At 40.2% G+C, this 27,044-nt stretch overlaps 1 protein-coding gene across 2 annotated transcripts in view; it reads right to left on the reverse strand.

Moving 5' to 3' along the window:
- Positions 1–735: 735 nt before the first annotated feature.
- The window catches only part of LOC126210067 (inositol-tetrakisphosphate 1-kinase-like), a 123,776-nt gene continuing 97,467 nt past the window's right edge, over positions 736–27,044 (reverse strand). For both annotated transcript variants that reach the window (XM_049939187.1, XM_049939188.1), the window contains 4 exons: positions 23,978–24,220; positions 16,069–16,212; positions 11,676–11,829; positions 736–4,861 (listed from right to left, as the gene is read on the reverse strand). In XM_049939187.1, the coding sequence (XP_049795144.1) occupies positions 11,684–11,829; positions 16,069–16,212; positions 23,978–24,220 (533 nt within the window). In that variant the 3' untranslated portion in view covers positions 736–4,861; positions 11,676–11,683. The remainder of the gene's footprint in view (positions 4,862–11,675; positions 11,830–16,068; positions 16,213–23,977; positions 24,221–27,044) is intronic.

A 27,044-nucleotide genomic window follows, 5' to 3' on the forward strand; every position in this document is an offset into this window, starting at 1 on the left:
GAAGCAAAACTAATATTTCTGAAAATGCAACATTCCAGGATATTATCTGCTGTGATGATGACATCCGAATTTCCATACCCGAGATTTATGCCACTGAAATGCTTACGAGGGGATATAGGTAGGAGCGCTGGAAGTGCCACCGATGCTTTGTAAGAAATTGATGTCAGGAATTTCTTTTCCTCTTTTAATGTAGATGAATAGATTCTAACTCGTATCAATCAGCTGGAGAAAGAACTTCTTTCAGTATAATATCCTAGAAGGACAAAATAAACAAGACTTACTTATTTCTTTATAAAAAAATTAAAGGACATGTTTTGTAAAGAGTGTAATATTATTTCTGCATTTAAATTTGTAGCACAGGATATAAATAATTTTGTAACAAAATAGCACTTGTACCACTTTTGCATGCTTAAATTATGATTCTGGGTCATTTTTACCATGTTCTCTGGCAAAAACCCCCATTCAGGGAAAAATCCTACTTAAGGGAAAAATATTTGAGTCCCCAGAGTTTCTTTAAAAAGGGGTTTGACTGTATGTAGATATGTCATCACAAATGAAACAGGCTTCTGTGAAAAACTGGATGTTTTTCTTTCCTCATAGAAACTAACACACAAAATATGTCTATCAAAGTGACCTTCATACCTTGTCAGAGTGGCCCCAAAAATGAAAGCCACATAAGCATTGTTTTGATAACCATATGGCAAGCATAAAGGCAAAATGAAATGAATAAACATATTATATAAAAAATAAATACAGTTTAATGTCACTGCAATAAAAAGTTATCATTGCATCCAACACCACAAGTTTGTTGTAAGCTCACCACAGTAACATTTACTACTATCAATGACCTGCTAAATAAATCACACATGCCACAACATTTTCCTCTCATGTGGTACAAATTAACACACATCTGTGACATAAATGTCCACTTCTGCACAATATGAGAGAGGTAATAAATATTTTTAACTTCAAAGTACATTCTGAATTTACATGTCTGAAATAAGGCAAAACAATCGCTACTGTGGCACAATAAAAACAGGTTTATGTACACAGTCAACAAAAATCAGTAACTGCTAATTGACAATCATCATCAGTTTTAGCACACAGAGAACACACATCGTTGCATTATTGGACCCTGAAGTATAAAACTACCAGTACCTGCAGTAAATGCTACTCGGACAACAACCGATTTTATACTTTTGTCACTGTAAAACTGGAAATTTTCCAAAACTGCAAAACATCTCTTCCAGCAGCAATCATTCGTGCAATGGTACACAAGAAATGTAAAAAGTCTATGTAGGCCTTCCAAATACAAAAGCTAGATAGTTGTTCAGCATACTTGGCTGAAAAAGTATTTTTAAGTGTTAAGTGACTGATTGGATATACAGCTACTGCATCACCTGAGGCAACCATCTGCAAACAGTCTGTTTTCTCTCTTAATATACATCTCAAAAAGGAATGACCGATAAAAATTTCTTACTGGAGTTCTAAATAAAGTGAGAATTTCAAAAAGTTTACATTTTGTAATAGAAACTTTTAAAGACTTGGAAGCAGCAGTGATGTCAATCATTGGAAGGTAAGGCATAAAAAACACAGTCAAATTGTAGTTCTGTAAGACTGCACTCATTCTCTGGAACAATATTTTGTTGCCAGTTGCACTGAATGGATAATAACGGAAAGAACATTTCAATACTATACACATACATTCCAAGAAGATAATTGGTGAGACAACTAATGGGATTAGCTGAATCGATAGAAATCAGTTGATATCAAAAAGTACTGAATAATTTCTGTTCACTACCATTTACGTTAGCAGATGACATAGAGATTAATGGGTATTTTGTTTAAAGAAATCCGTAAAATGATTTCCAAGTGAATTACACATAACATTTCAGCAGCTGCTAATTTCACATTATTTCTGCTTCTTTAGATGTAGACATACTAAACATAATGTTGTCTGTTAATTAATGACGGCAGTGGCCTGAAAATAATACATAAAGGTCAACATAATTTAATTTCTATCGAATCAATTACACCCATCAGCCACCTGTGCACAGAACAGTAAGGGTCAATTTGTTGTAAAGAGTAATAGATAACTGTGATTAGATCACAAATACCAGCTTCCACACTGCCACTGTGTGACAGTGAAAATAAACAGTCTGTTCAGAGCATACATAATGGAAATTCACCACGAACGGTGAGAAACATACATATCTCTTGTAAAGAAACTTGTATGTGGTTCCTCACAATTAGAAAACTGACCATGTGGAAACAGAGATCCAGCAAAGCTAAATTTGACAGCCTATCAAAAGAGCATTGTACTGCAACAGATAGTGGAAACCACTATTTCCTGGTCTCCTTATTGGGGTATGTTCATAAACAGCCCCCAGAGCAAATGACAATCTAAAAAGGTCAATGGCAGATTTTGTACCATCGATCTCACAGTCGTGTACTCTCAAGCACTAAATATAATGTTTTTCTGCAATTGACGGTATAGTTTATAGCTCACTAATTTGATGAAAATAAGTTCCAAGCTAAATTATATGAACTAACAAATTTGTGTGTTATGCTTGTAAAAATCTTCCCTTTAGACATCAAGAGCGTTATTCTTCTTTATAACCGAGCAGAGCATTCTTTATAATACAATTCATAAGTCTGTATCAGTTAATAATAATAAATGCCAATATTTAAATAGTCTGAGGTCAATGACCAGGCTCTACACAGAGAAGAAGAAATTGGAATCGACAATTTTTCTACACAAGATGTAAAGTCATTCCCTTGTAGTGTTGGAAATATAATAAACTATGGGCATTTAAACAAGTCTCACTTGATATTTCTGATAGTGCAAGATGCTGAGTAATATCACTGGAAGCAACAAGTTAGAACAAAGTGATTTCTAGTATGTTCTTAGCACAGAAGTACAGCAACAAAAATTTAGCAAATATCTGCATTTATCCACTGTACATATTAAGTATGTCACAGGGTTCTCTGCAGAATGGACAGCACTACTGAATGTTTGAATATCATTCCATCTTTCTGTAACACGCATAATACTGTTACTATGAAAACATAATTCCAAAATTGCTACAATCCATCGAATCTGAGAAATGATATTTTTAGATTCCACTGCCTCTATATGATGACAGAAACAACAAGAAGGTTGAAATATTTTAAAATGTTTGTTGGCATCATCCTATAAATCTTCAAGGCAATTAATGCAAAGATTTACAGCTGCCTCACCTCCACAGATGATTCACTTCTGAGTAATGTACATGTTGCAGTAAATTGTTTCTGTGGTTTCAGAACAGATATATGAAGAAAGGAAATTAAGTCTTGCAAAAACATGTGACCTCATTTTGGTGAATAAAAGACCAGCCTTTTTCGTATAAAATATCTTATCAATCAGTTCTAGAAGGACTAGCTGCGTAAAGTAAATAACATAGAAATGAACTGAATTGCAAACTAAAATACAAATGCTAAAAACCAAAATTTGTACTACACAAAACAGAAAGAGAATTTCTGAAACAGAAGCCAGCTAATCAGGGCCGACCTAAAGCTGATGGTAATGAGGGGGGCAGTGCACACAATATTGAACTAGCTAATTTTTTGAATTAGTGCTTCCTTCTTTGAGAGAGGAAATAGTTGACGAAAGAGGGACATGTGAGTATAAGACTTTAAGTGGAGAAGTAAGGAAAGGATAATTTACTTAGAAATCTTCCGACAGCTTGAAGAAGTAGTCAGTGACCCCCCCCCCCCCTTTTCTTATAAAGGAGCAGCATTTTCTGAAAGCTCTAACCTGAACATCTATTTTCTTCCTTTTTTTCTGTAGGCTCCGCTTACTTCCCCCTGTTTCAATAACTGGTAAGTAGGTATTGTGATTTGCTTCAGGCAAGTGTTTAAAAATATCAAATTTCTCTGTAGAACATTTTCCTCTCAGAAGACATTACACACTTCACTTATAAGGTTTGTCAGGCATTTGTGTTCCTACAGCAGCAGCTAACGAATGATAACCCACCACTTGGTTTGGGAGTGATGTGAGCAATGTACAGAAAAAAAGATACGAAACCACTCTCCACTAATCTACATTCACACCGACTTGAAATAAGAACACAGTTGTGTTGCCGGCCTGTCAATACCGAAAGTAACATTTTGGAATAGCAATACTCTACTACCTGGAGCAGCACTAAAAGCATATTCTAATACTGTTGTGATAGCTGTCACCACCTCTGTTACAAGATATAATAAATTGTCATTCCTCAAGGAGAAAAACAAATTGTGGAAATACCAATTTTACAGAAATGTGAGTGAATCATCTAGTTTAGCAGCAGAAGCATAAAAAGCGAGAAGGCGACAGACACTGGAATGGCACACTCAAATGCAAATCACAGCCTGGACAATGACCTGACATATTAAAATGACAGTTGCACAAAAGCAATGCCTAAAGAACACTCGAACATTAATACACGCTTAAAATAGTGAAACATTTCTAGACACTAAATAAATGCTTTATGAGAGATCTGAATACAACAATTTAACTTGTTCTCGGGACTCAGAGTGTCTCATTCAGGAAACAGTATCTTGAAGGCAACAGAGGTGTAACACTTTTTTAAATTTCAGCAACATCTCCCCTTTTTTTGTCTACTAAATGAACACAGTTGAAAAGTCAGAGTTCCTCCTGTTTCAAACACAGTCAATACACACAAGAAAGTCAGCCGAAGAGGTTCCAGAGAGACAAAAGTGCAGAAACTGGAATGTAAATCACTGTCTCTGTTGGTGGCCAACGAAGAAGAGAATGCACACTCTGAGGCAGCTAACACAAAGCTGCTCCGGGAGTTCATCTGGCACAACTGTCCCCAGGAACCTGCAACACAACACCGTAAAGCTTCATTCAAAGAGACACCAGTGTACCGTACGGTTTTAATGTAACAAACAGATGCTGACGTCTTTATAAAGATTCATAATACACCTACAGCTACCTAAAATATTTTACGAACCCTTCGACCACCACAGGTGTGCTCGATACAGGCTCAGCTGCGTGTTGCACGCTTCTCGCCCGATGCGTCTACCCGCACTACTTTACGTGTTTGGGCCGGGGCTACCCGAAGGTCTGGCTTGCCCTGTGCTGAATATTTTTAGAGTGATTTCTGCAACGTCTCCCCCTGTTGCTCTCAGATTTGTCACTGCTGTGGTGAATATTATTGTATGTTAGTAGTTACTCTGCGAATTTACAATTGTAACAAATCTGCCCAGATATGAAGATGGCTTTTTCAACAGTGTCAAAAGCAGTTTTGGTAACCATAACTTTCAAATACTTTGTAATAAGAACTATGAATTACCATATTTACCCGAGTGAAAGATGACCGTGAATACGAGAGAAAAAATTATTGTTTAACTTATTATGACTAAACAAAATTACAAACTTTTATTGCTGAAGGAGATTTGTCTAAAAAATTAACATTACACCTATTCTAAATTTATGCCATTTACTGATTGTCTACATTTTGACAATACAAATAGAAATAAAATGAATAAAAAAATTTTGTTACACTACTTCACTGCTTTTTAGTTTACTTAGCCTATCATCTGTAGTATCATTAGTTTCAATCGTGGTCATCATCATGATCATCATCATCATTGCCATCATCCTAACAGGACAGCTGTGAAACTTATAATATTCATTGTCACAAATATTTGGCCGTTGGTTCCAAATATTTTGCCATTTCTGAGGTGATTGTTACAGTGGGACCCAAGAACACAGCTATTTATTTTCTGAACATACTGCAGATATCACTTCTATAATGGCATGAGAATGTTACAATGTCTCTTGCTTCCAGACATATTGCCTGTCCACCACTCTCTAATTGGCTGTGTACAACCAGCAGCTGACACCCCCAATTGTACCCGTCGTACCTCACGGTGAGTGTCGACAACAGTGCTGCACGAAACGTGTAAGTAAACCACTGGCGCCCATCTAGTCTTTTAGTGTTTCCTGCAGAAATGTATGCTATTGTTGAGTATCTGACAAATTTTAAAGTCAGTTTGCTTCTGAGTACAAATGGGTTCAGGCAAACTGCAGTTTAAACATGGTAGATGTAATGCAATATACATTCCCACAGTTGGCAGCATGACGAAATTTCTGTTGCTCAACAATAGCCCCCCAACCCCGCACCGATTGCAGTTCTTCAGCCAAATCGGTCACTGTTCGTAAGCAACGGTGAAACGCAGATGGTGATATGTTCTAAAGTGCAGGTCATATGTAACAACAAAAAACAAACAAATAAATAAAAGGTCACAATCACTATTTGGTCCAATTCTTGAACTTTTGCTTGTCCCACAATCTAGTGATGACTTTTCATACGATCTCCACAACAGGTCTTTCCGCTGTAATATATTCTCGCGACAACAATTACAGTCACTTTAATATGATTTACTTTATTTGTTTGACATAACCTGAAACTGTATGAATTACCTCGAAGAGAATGGTCTATTGACACACTGTCGACACAGACTTAGAAAACATCATTCTTGTGAAACACAACTAGCTCTTTATTCGCATGAATTGTTGAGTGGCACTGACAAGGGATTTCAAATCGATTTTGTATTTCTAGGCTCTTTCGACACACTACCTCACAAGTGGCTTGTAGTCAAATTGCGTGCTTATAGAATATCATATCAGTTGAGTGACTGGATTCACGATTTCCTGTCAGAGAGGTCACAGTTCACAGTAATGGAAAATCATCAAGTAAAACAGAAGGGATGTGTTCCCCACATTGAATTATACGTCCTCTGCTGTTCCTTTTCTATATGAACAATTTAGGAGACAATATGAGCAGCCACCTTAGGTTGTTTGCAGATAATGCTGTCTTTAGTATCTAGTAAAGTCATCAAAAGATCGAAGCAAATTGCAAAACAATTTGGAAAAGATACCTGTATGGTGTGGAACTCGGCAACTGATCCTAAATAATGAAAACTGTGAGGTTATCCACATGAGCGCTAAAAGGAATCCTTTCAACTTCGGTTAGACGATACATCAGTCAAATCTAAAGGCCACAAATTCAGCAAAATACCTAGGAATCACAGTTACGAACAAAATGCTGTGGGGAAGGTAATCAAGGACTGCGTTTTATTGGCAGAACACTTAGAAGATGCAAAAGATCTACTGAAGAGACTGCCTACACTACGTTTGTCCGTCCACTTCTGGAGTACTGCTGCGCATTGTGGGATCCTTACCAGATAGGATTAATGGAGTACATCGAGAAAGTTCAAAGAAGAGCAGCACGTTTTGCACGATTGAGAAACAGAAAGTGTCACGGACGTGATACAGGATTTGGGGTGGACATAATTAAAACAAAGGTGTTTTTTGTGGCGGTGGAATCTTCTCATGAAATTTCAGTCACCAACTTTCTCCTCCGAATGCAAAAATATTTTGTTGACACCAACCAATATAGGGAGAGAAATGATCATCATCATAAAATAAGGGACATTAGAGCTCGCACAAAAAAATATAGGTGTTCATTCTTTTTTTTTGTGAACTGCTTGAGATTGGAATAAAAGAGAATTATTGTGAAGGGGGCTCAATGAAACCTCTGCCAGGCACTTAAGTGGGATTTGCAGAGTATCCACGCAGATGCAGATGTAGATGTAAACGTAGACATTTCATTCTGGATTAATTTTCTTTCTTGTTGCACTTGAATGTCATCATCTTGTTCTCAAGTACTAAAGCTTGTACAGTAATGATTTTCTCCAGTATTATAATATGAGATCAGCAGTGGAATTTCTCGTTTGCAACCTACCTGGTGAATCATTAATTCCTCACAGCCAAATAAAATATAGACATGGGTTAAGAATCAAGTAATGGGTTTTTCACTTCTGAATGTTACATTTACTTAAAAAGCAGCAAAAATGTATGTGTAAAGTATCTTAAATACAACAAAAGTTTGTAAGTTGACAGAATTTAATGTTGTTCCTCCTGGCTTTCACAAAATTGTCAATTTTTTTGCAGAGCATTAGATTGTTGTTATATCACTTACGATAGCGCTGCCAGCTACAGGTCACGTGATTGTTCGAGCAAGGTCGATAACGTATTGAGCAATTCGATGTATTGGGAATTCTTGAACCATCTGAACTCAAGTATTGTGTGATAAGCCGTACCCTACGGCACTGTTCAAAATAAGTTTGTATGAAACCTCAATAGTCAAATTTCTTCTGTAAACATAATATGACCCCTGTATTGCTCTATTAAACAGTGTAAAAATGTTGACCTCAGAAGCAATATCTTAATCTGCGAATGCAAGATGAGCCCATATTTTTTCAAATGATGAAATTGGGAAACAATTTGTGTTATAGTCAGGTAAGTATGATACAGAAATTATTGAAACATAAGACTGTAGCACTACTCCAGCTGACGTGTGTAGTTTACGACTGTCACTTTCAGAATCTCTGAAGGACTTGTCACGTATGTCGACATCAAATAATTCGTCCTCATTGTTGCTCTTTGTGAGTATATCCAAGTGCAACCACTATGCCTTGTCATTTTCCTTGTACAATAGAGTATGAGAAAAACATTGTGATGCCAATCCTGAGGGACAGACAGATGAACAGAGAAGTCGGACGCAGCAAAACAAAATAATGACAGATCAAGTACATGGTCACAACTTAGCAGCTAGGTCTGTGAAATGCTTTTGAAATATGGGGCAGAGACTCTGCCGTACATCTGAGCTCGCCAACAGCTGACGTGAGTCCATACTGGTCATCAGCACCCAGGGATCAGCAAGGAGGCCCAAGTTAAATTATCAACAGCGGTGGAGGAAAACCCAGAGAGTACACTTAAACTTTGTAACAGTGCTCGGGGAGCGGCAGTGCGTAAAGAATTAATTCATCAAAAGCAGTCAAAGGGTTAAATATTTAAACAAAGTTATCTGTTTTATAATCAGATAGTACAATTTTTTTGTGATAAGTTGAAATAGCATCTGACTCACCTGAATAAGTGTGTATGTTCATTTTATGAGGCCTAACATTGACAAACATTGCTAAAATTCTAAGTCAGTAATGTATCATTACCAATGTTGTTAAAAGGGTAATTACACATTATATGAGCCTGAATCACTCACTCGGAGCAACGGTAGTCTTTGAAGAAAATGCATTTGAATTTCAATTACATTTGCTGCTGTCAACTTGTGTAGCTTTTCAAACAGACTGATTTTAATTAAGATTGCCACTTTGGCTTCAGTGGCCAACTCCACTTTCTGTTCAAATTATACTCTGATTAACTTCATCATTATAATAATTCTTTTTTGTGCAGTGTTAACAGGATTGTTTGGACAAATGCATCATTTTTGTTGTAGCTTCCTTCTACTGGAGAAAGCTGTGCTGAACCACTCCTACTTCACATGATGTCAATTTTTCATGTAGTACCTGCTTGGTAAATTATACAAGTGAAATGCATTCGCAGCTGAATATGGACAATTGTCAGCTGTATATCAGAATGCCGACAATGAAAATTTGTGCCGGACTGGGACTCGAATCCGGATTTCCTGCTTATCACAAGCAGTCGCCCTAGGATTTGGCTCTCCAAGCACGACTCGTGGCTGGACCCAAGCTTCCATACATCGTGAACCACGCATCCACAACCTGTACTCATACATTCATTATACACTCCTGGAAATTGAAATAAGAACACCGTGAATTCATTGTCCCAGGAAGGGGAAACTTTATTGACACATTCCTGGGGTCGGATACATCACATGATCACACTGACAGAACCACAGGCACATAGACACAGGCAACAGAGCATGCACAATGTCGGCACTAGTACAGTGTATATCCACCTTTCGCAGCAATGCAGGCTGCTATTCTCCCATGGAGACGATCGTAGAGATGCTGGATGTAGTCCTGTGGAACGGCTTGCCATGCCATTTCCACCTGGCGCCTCAGTTGGACCAGCGTTCGTGCTGGACGTGCAGACCGCGTGAGACGACGCTTCATCCAGTCCCAAACATGCTCAATGGTGGACAGATCCGGAGATCTTGTTGGCCAGGGTAGTTGACTTACACCTTCTAGAGCACGTTGGGTGGCACGGGATACATGCGGACGTGTATTGTCCTGTTGGAACAGCAAGTTCCCTTGCCGGTCTAGGAATGGTAGAACGATGGGTTCGATGACGGTTTGGATGTACCGTGCACTATTCAGTGTCCCCTCGACGATCACCAGTGGTGTACGGCCAGTGTAGGAGATCGCTCCCCACACCATGATGCCGGGTGTTGGCCCTGTGTGCCTCGGTCGTATGCAGTCCTGATTGTGGCGCTCACCTGCACGGCGCCAAACACGCATACGACCATCATTGGCACCAAGGCAGAAGCGACTCTCATCGCTGAAGACGACACGTCTCCATTCGTCCCTCCATTCACGCCTGTCGCGACACCATTGGAGGCGGGCTGCACGATGTTGGGGCGTGAGTGGAAGACGGCCTAACAGTGTGCGGGACCGTAGCCCAGCTTCATGGAGACGGTTGCGAATGGTCCTCGCCGATACCCCAGGAGCAACAGTGTCCCTAATTTGCTGGGAAGTGGCGGTGCGGTCCCCTACGGCACTGCGTAGGATCCTACGGTCTTGGCGTGCATCCGTACGTCGCTGCGGTCCGGTCCCAGTTCGACGGGCACGTGCACCTTCCGCCGACCACTGGCGACAACATCGATGTACTGTGGAGACCTCACGCCCCACGTGTTGAGCAATTCGGCGGTACGTCCACCCGGCCTCCCGCATGCCCACTATAAGCCCTCGCTCAAAGTCCGTCAACTGCACATACGGTTCACGTCCACGCTGTCGCGGCATGCTACCAGTGTTAAAGACTGCGATGGAGCTCCGTATGCCACGGCAAACTGGCTGACACTGACGGCGGCGGTGCACAAATGCTGCGCAGCTAGCGCCATTCGACGGCCAACACCGCGGGTCCTGGTGTGTCCGCTGTGCCGTGCGTGTGATCATTGCTTGTACAGCCCTCTCGCAGTGTCCGGAGCAAGTATGGTGGGTCTGACACACTGGTGTCAATGTGTTCTTTTTTCCATTTCCAGGAGTGTATATAGATATATTCCTGTACAGGGGAGACATTTTACGTGAAAGCCATTTGCCTGGAGTCAATGGGTAAATACGATACTGCAGTGCCTGTGTTGTTATGAATTACAATGGAATGTTCCTTGGGCATGCATGTATGTCCAAAGGAACATTGCATTGTAATTCGGAATAATACAGGCACTGCAGTATTGAAATTATGGTGACATCTATTTACATTGTCACAGTGTTCTCACAGGCAGTAACTACATAACTGTACTGCTACTGATATGGCCCGTACAGTGCTGTTCGATTAAAAACTTACGCCTATTGTCACAGCGAGATCTATGAACTAAACACGTCTCGAGCACTGCAGTTTCTACCAAATAAAAACATTAGTCTACTATGACAGGTTACAGTATGCTGCACATATTAATGAGGTACTTACAGAAATGAAAGATCACAACTCCAATTTTCTAAATTAAAAGAACTGTAACATTACAATGGAAATGAGGCTCAAAATGCCCAATTAATTAACAAATGCAGACAACGCTAGATGCAGTTACATTACAAATAGTGGTTCCCACTACACACAGAATCACAAACAGAGACGTTTAACAGCTGCGTACCTGAGCTGTTACTTGCCGGCGACTGCCGCGAAGCCGCCGCTCCCACGAAGGCGTCGGCCCCACTTCTTCTTCTTCTCGTCACTCGAGTCGCCGCCTGTGTCGAAGCCGGAATCGTCCTGGTCACCTGGTGAGCTCGTGCTGCTGCTAGTTTTGCCTAAGCCAGAAGAAAATAGGAGTGTGTGTACATTATGTTCCACCAAAAATAAAACGACTGTGTTACTGCGCCTACATTTCGTCTTTTTTCATCTCCTTAAGAATGTAAAGCCTCTATTTATGGAATGGTAGTTACTAATGTCACTATGCATTTTACTGTGATTGTGCTTTCATTGACAATGATAAGTCAAATTCTGTCTAGCACAAAAGAAAAGTTCTTGCACCATTCTTTATTGACCAACTATGACAACGAAATGAATGGAATCAAAAGTTATGCAACTAACACTCTCTCCACAGAAATGAATTGCCTAACAGACAACAGCAATGGTTTTCAAATTAGAACAGTTACAACATTAAAGACACCTTCTCTCCAATTTTCTTCATCTTCAAAGCATCTGGACGTCAGTGCCTGGACATCAATGTCCTGCAGCAGTAAAAAACACACACACACACACACACACACACACACACACACACACACACACACACACACACACAGTAATTAATTGTGATGTCACTTGTTTGAATCTCGCTCATAGTTATTTTTTCTACTTTTATTTAAATTCCACATTTATTAACAAATGGAAATGTTAATTAACAAATACTGAATCATAATTTTTTTTATAAAAATAACTTTTTTATTTTTAATTACTGGTTATATGTAAATAAATTAAAACTCAATACAAACATGCGCAAAATGGCTCTTTATTACACGAAGAAAGTTAAATACATAAACAATAGTGTTAAATCTCTAGAAATAAAAACATACTTTATTTTTTACTTGATGTTTCACATTTTCATACAAATAGTAATTAAAAATAAAAAGATGTTAATTTTATCAAAAACATTTGCTAGTATATATTTCCATTTGTTAATAAACACGGACTTCTAATAAAATAAAACCACGCTACATGTGAAGTTCAAACTAGTGACTTTAGGATTACCATCCTCTTATGGTACGCATTCACCTACTGGCATCTACGTTGATAAGACAAAATTTTTTTGCACTTAACTGTGAATGGAAAACATTTTTGAAGGCCTCTTTCCTTCCAACTTCTTCTGAGAATTGCACCGTACTGTGCCTGCTGTCCAGGCAATGACCTTCAAATTGTCTACATATGAAGAAAATTGAAGAAGCTGAGCAGCCTGTAAGGGCCCCTGGTTAGAGTACAGTTATTCGTTCCATATTCTTGTGGCATTTCAGGACAGAAATGGGTACTCAGTTACATACAGGGTACAATCAGGAAGTGTTACATTTCTGAAACCCAAACCCAGTTGTTTCCGAATGGATTAGAATTTTTTCCTTAAAATTAAATATAGAATGTCATTTGGTAAATGCATTATCAATAGGTGTCAAAAATGTCTTAACACATGAGACAACTATTCTTACTCAGGATTAGTTGCAGGATTATGGAAAAAAATGTCCATACAGCTTTCAGACATAGCACATGGAATTGCTTGGATATCACCAGTCATACTTTCCAAAAGAGCTTCATGACCATCAGTTTTCCAATTACATCCAAGATTTAGGTGGCCCGACTAGAAATGAGTACTTGGTGCAAGATCCAGAGATTGAAGGGCCACTTCACATGCCTGACAGACAAAACATCATGTCCTCTCTCAAGAAAGCTATGGAGTCTCTTAAGACATGGCACAACACGGCACATGTAGACAACCTCAGCAAAATAGCTAGTGGGATGGAAATCACCAGGAGGGACTATGCAGAAATAGGACGAATTTAAATACCTGGGAGAATATACGACAGGGAGAAAAAGGAGCAATGAGGAAATAGTAGAGAGGATGAAGATGTAGTCAGCCTTCTGTATGACCAGAGATATAGACACGAAAAATAACAAATATCTACTGAAGCAAAGATGAAACACTACACGGCAACATGAGGAATGCAGTATTATATGTGGCCGAGATGATGCGTAGTAAGTACACACAGGTAACTGCGATGATGGCACTAGGATGCAGAAAACCAGAGAAATAAGAGTGAGAAACAGTGAGGAAAATACCAGGCCCTAAAAGGAGTGGTGAAAGATGGATGCGAAAATGTAGGGAAAACTGCCGGAACATAAGGACAATATTAGAAGAAATCGGAGTGAGAAGGGCAAGGTTTACCGGACATGAAATCATAGTGAATCTGGATGGAATGATGAAAAGAGTATGGGAAACAACAGGGAATACAAGCGGAAAGACAGGAACTGTGTGGGTTGTTGAACTCCAAAAGTATTTGTTGAATTGAGGATCAAAATAAAAGGAAAGGAAAATTGGAGATGCAAGTACACACCAACCAATATGCCGGAGACTGACAACAGAGAAGGATACAGGGGAAGCAAAAACAGTATCCAGTGGAGCAGACAAGAAAAGAGAATACTGAATATCTCAGAAGACAGTCAAGATGGAGGAAGAGAAAGAATGAAGATATTCTGGGAGCAGAAGCAGAAAATGCAATCTACTATGGGGCTACCAGTGGTCCTACAGAGACTGTAATGCAAGAAGAAGAAGAAGAAGAAGAAGAAGAAGAAACAGGAAGTAGCACCACACCACTGAAACCAAACCCTACTGATATAAATTCAGCATCTTCTCAGATTAAGCAAAAAAATTGTTACCAGAGTATAAGGTAACACTGTGACTTATCTGTTGTTCCAGAAAAATGCACGTTATAATAAGTAAAAATCGTGGAATTCCACACTTTGCAGTTACTTGGTCACTATGAGGGGGTTGATGAAGTTTACAAGCACTACTCGCTAGCCAATACTGGCAGTTCTGTTTGTTTGAAGTACCTGATAGGTAGAAATGAGTCTCACAGCTTCTTACAGAATACAGTCAATGTGCCAGGTTTCCAAGGTCATTTCTGCAAACGTAAACACTTGCAGATAATCATTTTTTTCAGTTCGTTACATGTGACTTTGTACAGGCTTAAGTGAGGACCAAACCACAAAATTTGGCAAACAGACCTCACTGACATGCACAAAAAGCATAAGTGTGCTGTGCTACCAAAGGATGAGACCTCATCTCCACAGGCTGTCCTTGTGACTATAGCTCTGACTGTAGTACCCTAACATAGTGTCAGTTATAAATGATTTTTCCTGTTTCTCAAATATAAAGTAACATAGATTTATTTATTTCTGGGCAATTTGGATGAAGTGCACTTCAATAATAAAAATTAATGCCTATAATGCTGTTTTATAACTATTGTAATCACTGAGATAAGATAGGGTGAAGAAAATTGTGTAACTGAGGACTGCCACATCTTCCTAATAGTGACTTTTGAAATTATGCATGCTTGGGTGTACATTCCAGTCACAGGGAGAGGATATGGCTACTGGACACGTTGTTAGAGCTCTGCAGCTGGTTCGTATGTGGTGGACTGTGATCGGATGCTTTTCTGAAGTGCAAGTTAAAAGCGTGTGAGTTTCTCACAAGCGTGACACATCTGGGCTGCAGTTGGAAAAGAAGAAAACTCTGACAAGAGTTTATGCAACTGCACAAAATTAATGAGTGTCAAAAACTTCAGATATGGAGCAATTTCGCACCACAGTCGGCACTGACCGACCTCCTCAAGATTATGACATTCGACAATACTCGTGAGACTGTAAGGTTTGCACTTTGAGCGACCAGTAATTTAAATCGTAAGTTCCATTGACTCTTTTGAAAACAGCAGTTTTCCTATTCCCAGATTCCTATTTGTATGATAGAGTATCATAAATACTCTGACAGAAAAAAATCACAACAAAAACTAATTAGAGTAGTCATGAAATTTATGGAATACATTTGTCTTGATAACATACTTAAGTGATTAATATTCCAAGACCACCCATACTGAACCCCGAATTGAATACATAAGGTAATTAAAATCATATGGGAGAAGATTCCAAATGGAAAAAAAGAAATAATAATAATGAGAGCAAATTGAAAAGTGAATATAATGATTAAAATGATGCGACAAAGGATGAGAAATATAAAAAAAATTTTAAGCAAGTAACTGAATAAAAATAATGATCAGAGCTATTTTCATTGTTGTAGTGGATCATATGATTTTTTTTATTACTTACAAACAAGGGCTCACTAGGCTGAAAAGTTGCAGAGTGTGATATCTGATATCCTATCTTACAGAAATGTGTAGGTGGTTTCAAAAAGTCTATTCCATCCTTGGGAACAACCTCTTGCAAGTTAAAATGAATAAATTGCTAAACTCATTGATTACAAATAAATTTTTAAAACTTAAACTCACTGCAAGCAGAACTGCCAGGTCCACTGGAGAAGCTGTCCGATCCATTGGAGAGCACCGCATCCGGCACGTCTGTTCGGTGTGACTCTACGGCTCCCAGGATGCACGTCATCAGGCTCTCAAAGAAGTTGGGGAAGCCGTCATAACCTGCACACGAGTGCCACAAACCTTACACAGTTCTAACAAGAGAAGAACTGACACATTTGATTTCACAATCCAGATGAAAATTTAATGGAGATTCGGGGCTTCAATTTGATTATGAAAAAAATGGAAAAATAATAGCAAAATACGGTCTGGGGGAAAGGGACGAAAGAGCAAGAATTTTCCACAGGGCACAATTTAATCATCGCTAACACTCATTTTAATAATCGTGTAAAAGGGCTGCGTATGTAAAAGAGACTGGGAGAGACTAAAAGATTTCAGACTGATTACATAATGTTAAGACAGATGTCCAAACCAGATTTTAAACTGCACAGTCTTTCCATGGGCAAATGTGCACTCTGGCCATAATGCATGGGTTATGAACTGCAATTTAAAACAGAAGAAACTGCAGAAAGGTAGATAACTAAGAAGTTTGGACACAGTAAATTGAAGGAACCAAAGGTTGTTAAGAGTTGCAAAGTGGACATTAGGCATTTGACTGAAATGGAGAAAAGGAATACACTAGAAGATGAATGGGTAGCTCAGAGATTAAACAGTGAAGGCAGCAGGGGAAAAGACAAGATCCGTTAGAAGCCCTTGTACAGTTCACAACATGTCCATACGTATCACAAAAAAAGTGTGTGTGTTTTCCACATCTCCTACACCACGAGACCAATTTTAACCACATTTAGTACACACATCCCTTACTGTCAGGTAACACTTGCTGTGGGGGAGGTGGGGGGGGGGGGGGGTAAGAACCACCAACCTACCATAGTTCAGGAGATATGACAACATAAACACAGAGCTGCGTGAAAATTGCGGCACCGTGCATGACGTTTAATTTTATTATTTCTCTTCTACTAACTCTGTTCACAACACATTTTCCTGACTGTATCCACATATGTCGCTGAATGTACCTACACGAATATATCATTAAACGACACACAGTTGAAGAGATATGGCTAACAAATACTGAGATATATGGAAAAAAAGTGCTGCATCAAGCATGAAGTTTTAATACAATTATTCCTTACTACCCAGACACATCTAGAATCACGTCATCTTAATGAAATCCCTAATACCTGGCAACGATTTTGCTCACTCTCCACTGCTACACAGGTGAGTACAATACCCATTTGTAGTGCTACGAACAGGCATTGCCATAGGGCTGTTTACAAAATCGCATTGCAGGCATGCGAAGGAGCTGTGCCCTGTGTACAGAAACTGTCTGGGATTTTTCTTGACAAGGATACTGTACTTATACATGCGTAAATTATGAATATTTCTCTGTACAACTGTTTTATAATTTCAAAGGTATTTTCACGAATGCACAGAAATCAATTTTTTTGGTACTTCGCTGCAAATGCAGTTCAATTCTTTATCTTCGTTTCTAACAGAAAATTATTGGCAAAATGAATACCTGGGCAATGCCAGGTTTTTCAGCTAGTTGAATATAATTGATGAAAGGAGTATATATAAAACTGCAGCACATGAAGCTGGCAAAAATGAATACAGATGTCCAAATAATGAGACTGACTGGAAGTGCAAAATGGCAAAGCAGGAATTGCTGGGGTGATACTAAGCCAGTACTAAGCACAAAACGGAAAGTTGAAACGTAAAATGAGTATACAGAAAGGCTAAACAGGGGAAGGAACTTGAAGGGAATCCTATGGAGAAGAAAGAGGAGACACACAAAGATGAGATGGGAGATACGGCACTGAGAAAAGAATTAAAAAAAACACAGGAAGACTTATATCGAAACAAGTTCCTCGGACTACACGACTATCTCTCACAATTCACGAGATCGTCGGTATAGCCTGTCGAGACGAAGACTATTCCACTCGGAGGCCGAGACAAATGAGACGTGCAAAATATCCTCAGACTTCGAGAAGACTGTAATAATTTCTAGTCCAAAGAAGATGGGATCTGACAAGTGTGAAGGTCACTGAAGCACTGGTTTAATAAGGCATGCTCAGAGAACACTGACACGACAACTGGTAGAATCCAACCTCGGGGAAGACCAGTTTTAGTTCTGAAGAAATGTCGGAATGCGCGAGGCAGTATTGATCCTGTGACTCCTCTTAGAAGATAAACTGAATATTTGCAGGTTTAGAGAAGACTTGTGGAAGTGTTGAGTGGTACTACACTCTTTGAAATAATGAAGGTAACAGTGATAAAGGTTGTGACCACTACACAGTGACCAAAAGTGCAAGCACTGGTAAGGAATTGATTCAAATAGAATAACCCAAACAGAAGTCCAATAGTAGACCCAATACAGCCAGAGCACAACAATCACCAGAGTGCAACTAGCAAAGTGAAGTGTGGAGTTGAGGTGGTGGCCTTAGTAAGTCACTGTACTTCAAAGGTGTGCCAACTGGCACAGGCTGAGCATCAGCACCCACATTGTTTCGGGACAGTCTCTACAGGAAAGCAGGTGTTGTTTCTAGATGCCGATTCTGGAATGGACGCCATCGGCTAGCAGGTGAGCCTCGACGATGAAGCTCGGTGAGGAGGAAATGGTAGGATGCTGTTTGTGTGGCTACATGTCAGCCGTCCACGTTTCAAATGGTGGCCGGACGAGAGGTGGCAGCCACTGCTGCCATCAGAGATGGAGAGGCCTAGTAATGCGGTAACATGTGGGAGTTACCACATAATATACAGGGGGTGAAGGGTTATCCAAAACTTGTCCAGAAACTGGATCGATTATAAGAGTTGAAGGACATCAAAGCGAATCATTAGTTAAGAAAAAAATCGTTCAAATGGCTCTGAGCACTATGGGACTTAACATCTTAGGTCATCAGTCCCCTAGAATTAGAACTAGTTGAACTTAACTAACCTAAGGACATCACACACATCCATGCCCGAGGCAGGATTCGAACCCGCGACTGTAGCAGTCGCGCGGTTCCGGACTGCGCGCCTAGAACCGCGAGACCACCGCGGCCGGCTCATTAGTTAAGAAAGAAACGAGGTAGGGTTGTAGCCAATCCCCAATGTTATTGAACTGTACACTGAACAAGCTGGGAAGGAAAAATTTGAAAAGAGAAACAGTTCACAGTAAAATATTTAAACTTTGAAGTGTACTGATGACATTGTTATTCTGTTGAGGATTTGCAGTATCAACTGAAACAGAATGGAAACTGTCTTTATAAAAAAGGCTGAAGCAAGTCAGGTGATGCTGCGAGAACTAGATTAGGAAATGAGATGCTGAAATAGTAGATTAGTTTTTGTACTTGGTCAGCAGAGTGACTGGTCGATTGTTTTGGATACTACATAATTTTTTACAAACTAGTACAATATAGAAATGTTTTGAACTATGCTGCCAATAAATGACATGTTTTTAGTCTAGTTATAAAATAAAACTGATATTTGGTCGTTTTTCATTATGCAAACAAAATTTGTTGCTTCCTCTGCCTAACTCATTTTAATCATCGTCTACAATCCAGGACACAGAAATTGTAAGTTACACATCTCTGATGAAGTTATGATCAATTGTCCTAAATTGTGAGTAAAATCACTGCACAAACATCAAATGATTCAGTCATAAGTTACTGATGTGAGTTTGGTGACACAGTATGTGGACTGTAAGTTTCTATACTTAGTGACTAACAGAAAAATGTATAAGATCAAGGATGCACGTATAAGAGACAAAAGGTACTCAATGTCAGATTTACGTATATTATATTTTTAAATATTTCATTTATATCCTGCAACTGATAAATAATTATGTACTAGGGTTGTCTGTAAAGCAAGGTCTTCAACAAGCTCCCGCCTGCACGGAGCAAGCTAGCTTAAATCTGATAACAGCACTGTGTTCCTTGCTTCCCACACCACTATTCTTGCCAGTCTCCACCTCTCTGTGACACTCATTCTTGGCATAGTAGCCATTAACGATGGAAAGGAAAATTGACGCTCCCGCCAAGTGTGAATTGCGTTCTGTGATTAGATTTCTGTGGTTTAAGGGGTCAACCGCTACTGAAATCCACCACCACTTGACAAATGAGTATGGAAAAAAGTGTATGAATGTAAAAAAAGTGTTCATAAGTGGTGTAGGTGTTTCACAGTTGGCTGTACAAACTTGCACGATGAGGCAAGCCGTGGGCGTCCATCAGTTTTGAATGAGACAATGAGGGAAGTTGAAGAAGTTCTGCCTGCGGATCAGCGTGTGACTGCGAGAGATTGCTGAACCGAGGGGGGATGTGTCTGAGAATACTGTGGACAAGATTTTGACGGACATTTTGAAGTATCACGCGGTGTATGCCAGGTGGGTGCCACGGATACTCACTGATGAACACAAAAAGAAGCGCATCGAAAGTGCTCACAAGTTTTTGTGCCACTACCAGGAAGAGAGTGAAGAATTTCTGGATTCAGTTATAATCGGACACAAGATTAGGGTTCACTACTTCATGCCAGAGACTACTGAACAATTAAAACAATGGTAGCATTCTCCAAATGTCAAGAAGTTCTAGCAAATGCCGTCAGGGGGGAAGGTGATGGCTCAGTATTCTGGGGTATAGAATGCGTTCTGCTGGTTGACTACCTGAAAAGAGGTACAACAAACAATGTGGCAAGGTACTGAAAGATACTAACAAAGCTAGGCCAGGCTACACAGAACAAAAGGAGGGACTGGCTGACAAAGGGAGTTTGTTTGCACCATGAAAACACCCACCTTCATGTCACCAGCACCATGACAGGTCTCATCACCAAATTCAGATGGGAAATCTTTGACCATCCTCTGTACAGCCCTGATTTGGCTCTCAGTGACTACTATTTGTTTCCCAACTTGAAACAACACTTGGGCAGAATTAAATTATCAAGCAACAAAGAGATGAAGGCAGCTGTCCATTCCTTTTTGCACGAGTCGGTGGGAGAGTGGTATAGTGCAGGTATGAAAACGCTTCTGGAGCATCTAAAAATGCATTGATTTTGATGGGGACTACATTGAAAAATAGCTAAAAGTCCAACCTTTCAGAATCTGTAACTGATTTTGCTATAAAATGATGTTTACCATGTGGAAAAGCATTGGAGACCTTAATTTTCAGACAAACCTCATACTTGACACCAAGAAACCATCTTTTAACCTGAAGTAATGGTGTCCGTGAGTATCTGCTCTATACAATAGTTTGCATTACTATTACTTTGACATATACTATCTAAAAATATAACAAATTAATATTCTTCATCACAGTTTTCATCTATATGTTTCAGGTTAATCTTAGGAACTACTGTAGGGATTTTGATGTGGTTTCACTAATAGATAAACTGGTTTACAAGGAAGGTCTGGGCATATAATGTGTTATGACTACATAACGATGAATGTATAATTTCTGTGTTGTTATCAGTTCCACATTTATGCAGCATTTGGAGCAGATCTCATGGCAACAATAAGAGTCACAATCTTCTCAGCTAGAGAGGAGGCAGTAAGAGATGAGAAAAGGAGTAAAGTAAGCAGGCAACACAACTCCAGAGAACAGCAAAGTTTGATTAGAATCGATGTTGGGACTGGAGGGCTAGTGGTAAAGGGTGCACATTAAAATCAAAAAGTGACAGTATTGAATCTTGGTCAGACCACTGCTTTTTTCAGTTTGTCTTTTAACCTATCAGTTATCTCTTAATGATGTGGAGGTTCACCAGTAATGGCAGTGGTTTGGATTTCACACTGAGTTGTACAATACGTCCCCTTTGCCCAGTTGAATAACTAGGGAAGGTTAGGGACACGCACATTGCCAAAGTGGTAGCCAACTGTAAGACTTGCCCTGGGCCATTGAGCCACATGAAATTATTACTACCAGAATATATACATATTATAAAATCTCCAGTTGTGTTTTTCTGTCTCTTTGTGAAGACCAATTTCAGGAACCAGCGATTTTGATGTGGTTTTCACTAATAAACTGAATTCTTGAGGAAGCTTTGCAGATATAATCTATCAATATTTTCTGTAAATTGGCTGAACCGTTGTTGTCGTGGTCTTCAGTCCAGAGACTGGTTTGATGCAGCTCTCGATGCTACTCTATCCTGTGCAAACTTCTTCATCTCCAAATACCTACTGCAACCTACATCCTTCTGAATCTGCTTAGTGTATTCATCTCTTGGTCTCCCTCTGCAGTTTTTACCCTCCACACTGCCTTCCAATACTAAATTGGTGATCCCTTGATGCCTCAAAACATGTCCTACCAAGTGGTCCCTTCTTCTTGTCAAGTTGTGCCACAAACTCCTCTTCTCCCCAATTCTATTCAGTACCTCCTCATTAGTTACGTGATCTACCCACCTTATCTTCAGCATTCTTCTGTAGCACCACATTTCGAAAGCTTCTATTCTCTTCTTGTCCAAACTGGTTATCGTCCATGTTTCACTTCCATACATGGCTACACTCCATACAAATACTTTCAGAAATGACTTCCTGACACTTAAATCTATACTCGATGTTAACAAATTTCTCTTCTTCAGAAACGCTTTCCTTGCCATTGCCAGTCTACATCTTATATTCTCTCTACATCGACCATCATCAGTTATTTTGCTCCCCAAGTAGCAAAACTCATCTACTACTTCAAGTGTCTCATTTCCTAATCCAATTCTCTCAACATCATCCGATTTAATTCGACTGAATTCCATTATCCACATTTTGTTTTTGTTAATGTTATCTTATATCCTCCTTTCAAGACACTATGCTGTTCGCTCAACTGCTCTTCCAGATCCTTTGCTGTCTCTGACAGAATTACAATGTCATCAGCAAAACCTCAAAGTTTTTTATTTCTTCTCCACGGATTTTAATTCCTACTCTGAATTTTTCTTATGTTTGCTTTACTGCTTGCTCAATATACAGATTGAACAATATTGGGGATAGATTACAACCCTGTCTCACTCCCTTCCCAACCACTGCTTCCCTTTCATGCCCCTTGACTCTTATAACTGCCATCCCGTTTCAGTACAAATTGTAAATAGCCTTTCGCTCCCGGTATTTTACCCCTGCCACCTTCATAATTTGACAGAGAGTATTCCAGTCAACATTGTCAAAAGCTTTCTCTAAGTCTACAAATGGCTGACTACGAAGAATTAAATTCCTCTGTCTTGTTTCTCCATCTGTATGTGGAGGTTAATCTCAGGAATATCTGCAAGGATTTTGATACAGTTTTCATTGATAGATAGAATGATTCATGAAGAAAATTTGTGTACACTTTATTACCACTACACCAGACAAGTCTTCCAGCCGTAGATACGTAGTGTTAAACATGCAATGCAAGAAGCATTGCTAATTTCCTACACGTTTTGTTAATACATAGGTGAGCTAAATACGGTCACTTGACCACAAATGGCTATCTATAAATAAACACAGCTCACAGGAACTTTCAGTGGTTTCAAGATTCTGTTCTGTAGATAGACTAAGGCTGTGCAGCTCTGTATACAGAAAATATTTTGGTCATCTTTCAACGAAGTATTGGAATCTTTTTACCGATTCGATAGTTCCTCGCCTCCGAGACTGTTATTGTCGATGATATAAGGTGTAAAACTACATATAATCGAACAACCCTCAATCGAGTACAGACTCGTCAAAACTTTTTAACAAACTGTAACACGGTGGATGATGCAGATGACAGAAATCTGACGGCACACTCGTGTTCTATGCTCTGAGACCAGAGAATTTAATCCAAATACAGTAGAGATAACTGGATTTATGAAGCATATTCAATTCATTCATTCATAAATTTTATCTCAGATACATTGCACAGCAATTAAACAACCCAGAGGAACAGTCTGAAGCATGCTGTACACCCACCAGGGTAGGCATTGATGTCAATAATGGCGATGCGGCCACTGCAGTTCTCGACGACCACGTCCACGCCGAGGAGCGCCAGCCCGAGCTTGGAGCGTAGTGCGTTGACGACCGCCCGGAGTCTCTCGGGATCCGGGGGCGGTGGCTGGGGAACTGTTGCCGCGTCCTCCGGGTCCAGCACGGAGAGCGCCGACTGCGAATCTGCCTTCGACACGTCGTGGCTGTCGTAAAAAATCGTGTCTCGATCTGTGAAACACACGTGAAGAAATGTTTGTGAAATGTTGCCTTGACCAATCTCTGATCTTTCTTTCTTCCTTTTCCGTGTGCAAATGCTGAAACTTAAATTCAAAAGTTTTTGAAACTGTTTAAAAAGTCACGTAACATTAGTGTCAAGAATTTAATTATAAAATCTGCTGAAGTATCTATTCATTTCACAAATGTAGATTGTATGAAAAGACACAGAAAATATTTTATTCCACCTATAAAACATTGACCTCTACCTGCTATTGTCTTTATTTTTCTTGAAAATCCAACAAGAATGTTGGAGTATCTGCCTTTAGGTATATTTTTATTACATAGTGCAAATACACTCCTGGAAATTGAAATAAGAACACCGTGAATTCATTGTCCCAGGAAGGGGAAACTTTATTGATACATTCCTGGGGTCAGATACATCACATGATCACACTGACAGAACCACAGGCACATAGACACAGGCAACAGAGCATGCACAATGTCGGCACTAGTACAGTGTATATCCACCTTTCGCAGCAATGCAGGCTGCTATTCTCCCATGGAGACGATCGTAGAGATGCTGGATGTAGTCCTGTGGAACGGCTTGCCATGCCATTTCCACCTGGCGCCTCAGTTGGACCAGCGTTCGTGCTGGACGTGCAGACCGCGTGAGACGACGCTTCATCCAGTCCCAAACATGCTCAATGGGGGACAGATCCGGAGATCTTGCTGGCCAGGGTAGTTGACTTACACCTTCTAGAGCACGTTGGGTGGCACGGGATACATGCGGACGTGCATTGTCCTGTTGGAACAGCAAGTTCCCTTGCCGGTCTAGGAATGGTAGAACGATGGGTTCGATGACGGTTTGGATGTACCGTGCACTATTCAGTGTCCCCTCGACGATCACCAGTGGTGTACGGCCAGTGTAGGAGATCGCTCCCCACACCATGATGCCGGGTGTTGGCCCTGTGTGCCTCGGTCGTATGCAGTCCTGATTGTGGCGCTCACCTGCACGGCGCCAAACACGCATACGACCATCATTGGCACCAAGGCAGAAGCGACTCTCATCGCTGAAGACGACACGTCTCCATTCGTCCCTCCATTCACGCCTGTCGCGACACCACTGGAGGCGGGCTGCACGATGTTGGGGCGTGAGCGGAAGACGGCCTAACGGTGTGCGGGACCGTAGCCCAGCTTCATGGAGACGGTTGCGAATGGTCCTCGCCGATACCCCAGGAGCAACAGTGTCCCTAATTTGCTGGGAAGTGGCGGTGCGGTCCCCTACGGCACTGCGTAGGATCCTACGGTCTTGGCGTGCATCCGTGCGTCGCTGCGGTCCGGTCCCAGGTCGACGGGCACGTGCACCTTCCGCCGACCACTGGCGACAACATCGATGTACTGTGGAGACCTCACGCCCCACGTGTTGAGCAATTCGGCGGTACGTCCACCTGGCCTCCCGCATGCCCACTATACGCCCTCGCTCAAAGTCCGTCAACTGCACATACGGTTCACGTCCACGCTGTCGCGGCATGCTACCAGTGTTAAAGACTGCGATGGAGCTCCGTATGCCACGGCAAACTGGCTGACGCTGACGGCGGCGGTGCACAAATGCTGCGCAGCTAGCGCCATTCGACGGCCAACACCGCGGTTCCTGGTGTGTCCGCTGTGCCGCGCGTGTGATCATTGCTTGTACAGCCCTTTCGCAGTGTCCGGAGGAAGTATGGTGGGTCTTACACATCGGTGTCAATGTGTTCTTTTTTCCATTTCCAGGAGTGTAGTTACTTGACTGATTTTACAGATTCTATAATTATTATTTGGCAGCTCTTTTTATCTATTGACAGTTTGAAGATGCAGCAGAGGGATGGAGAGATAGGGCTAAGGGTTCATTGGGACAATATCTTATGGATACATTAAGTTTGAGTAATTTGAATCTTTTTGCTGGTGTAGCTGTGCTATCTGCATTCCGTGCTGAGTGCTGCTTTTTCATGGCTGTACTGCTCACCAAATGCTGCTGTCTCTGCTGAGAGGTGGTGTTGCGGCCGCTATGAAATACTTATCATTCGATTTTAAGAAAACTATTAGATGGTAACATTGATTTTTACACATCTTACAGTCTTATATCTACACACAATAAAGAACTTAATTTATTTTTGTTATATGCCATTATTACTATGATGTATCAAATTAGCTAAAAAATTTCACACAATTTTAAAGAATTTGCAGATGTAAAAACACATTGTTTAAACTTTGTGTATGGTTGATTAAGGTCACATACTGTAGCATACGAAATGTACAAAGATGTTGTATGATAAATTGTCCAAACTTTTTTATTCACTGAGATATGGAAGTAACTCAACCACAGCAGTGAGAGGTTGGTGGAATGGGACACATAAACACAACAACACCACTTCAGGAAAACCCAGGGTCTGCATTTAAAGACATCCTCTGCACCTATGGAGTGGTGGAACATGGCTAGTTATCTTGTTTACATCAGTTAAAGGGTTAAGCATACCAAATTCCCTCCTACAGTTTCGTGGTAGATTTTATAATGATTCTTTGTTTCCTCTTCCTATCTATACGCAGTATGAAGAGGTTAAAACTGGTTACGTACTGTGAAAGGTTATGTATTTGTGCTGTAAAAACTATACAAAAATAAAATAACATGATCAATGAATCACATAATCTATATGGACAGAACGTCATAGGGATTTTCTATACTTTCTACCCAGTAGAATTCTTGTGTATTCAACTGTATTACTGTCTTGGAAAATAATATGTTTCAAACATTCCAATTGGAATGTCATTATTTGTGTTTGTACTTGGATCGGGATAATAA

Source organism: Schistocerca nitens, chromosome 10 (assembly GCF_023898315.1).
Source record: "Schistocerca nitens isolate TAMUIC-IGC-003100 chromosome 10, iqSchNite1.1, whole genome shotgun sequence".
Lineage (NCBI taxonomy): Eukaryota > Metazoa > Arthropoda > Insecta > Orthoptera > Acrididae > Schistocerca > Schistocerca nitens.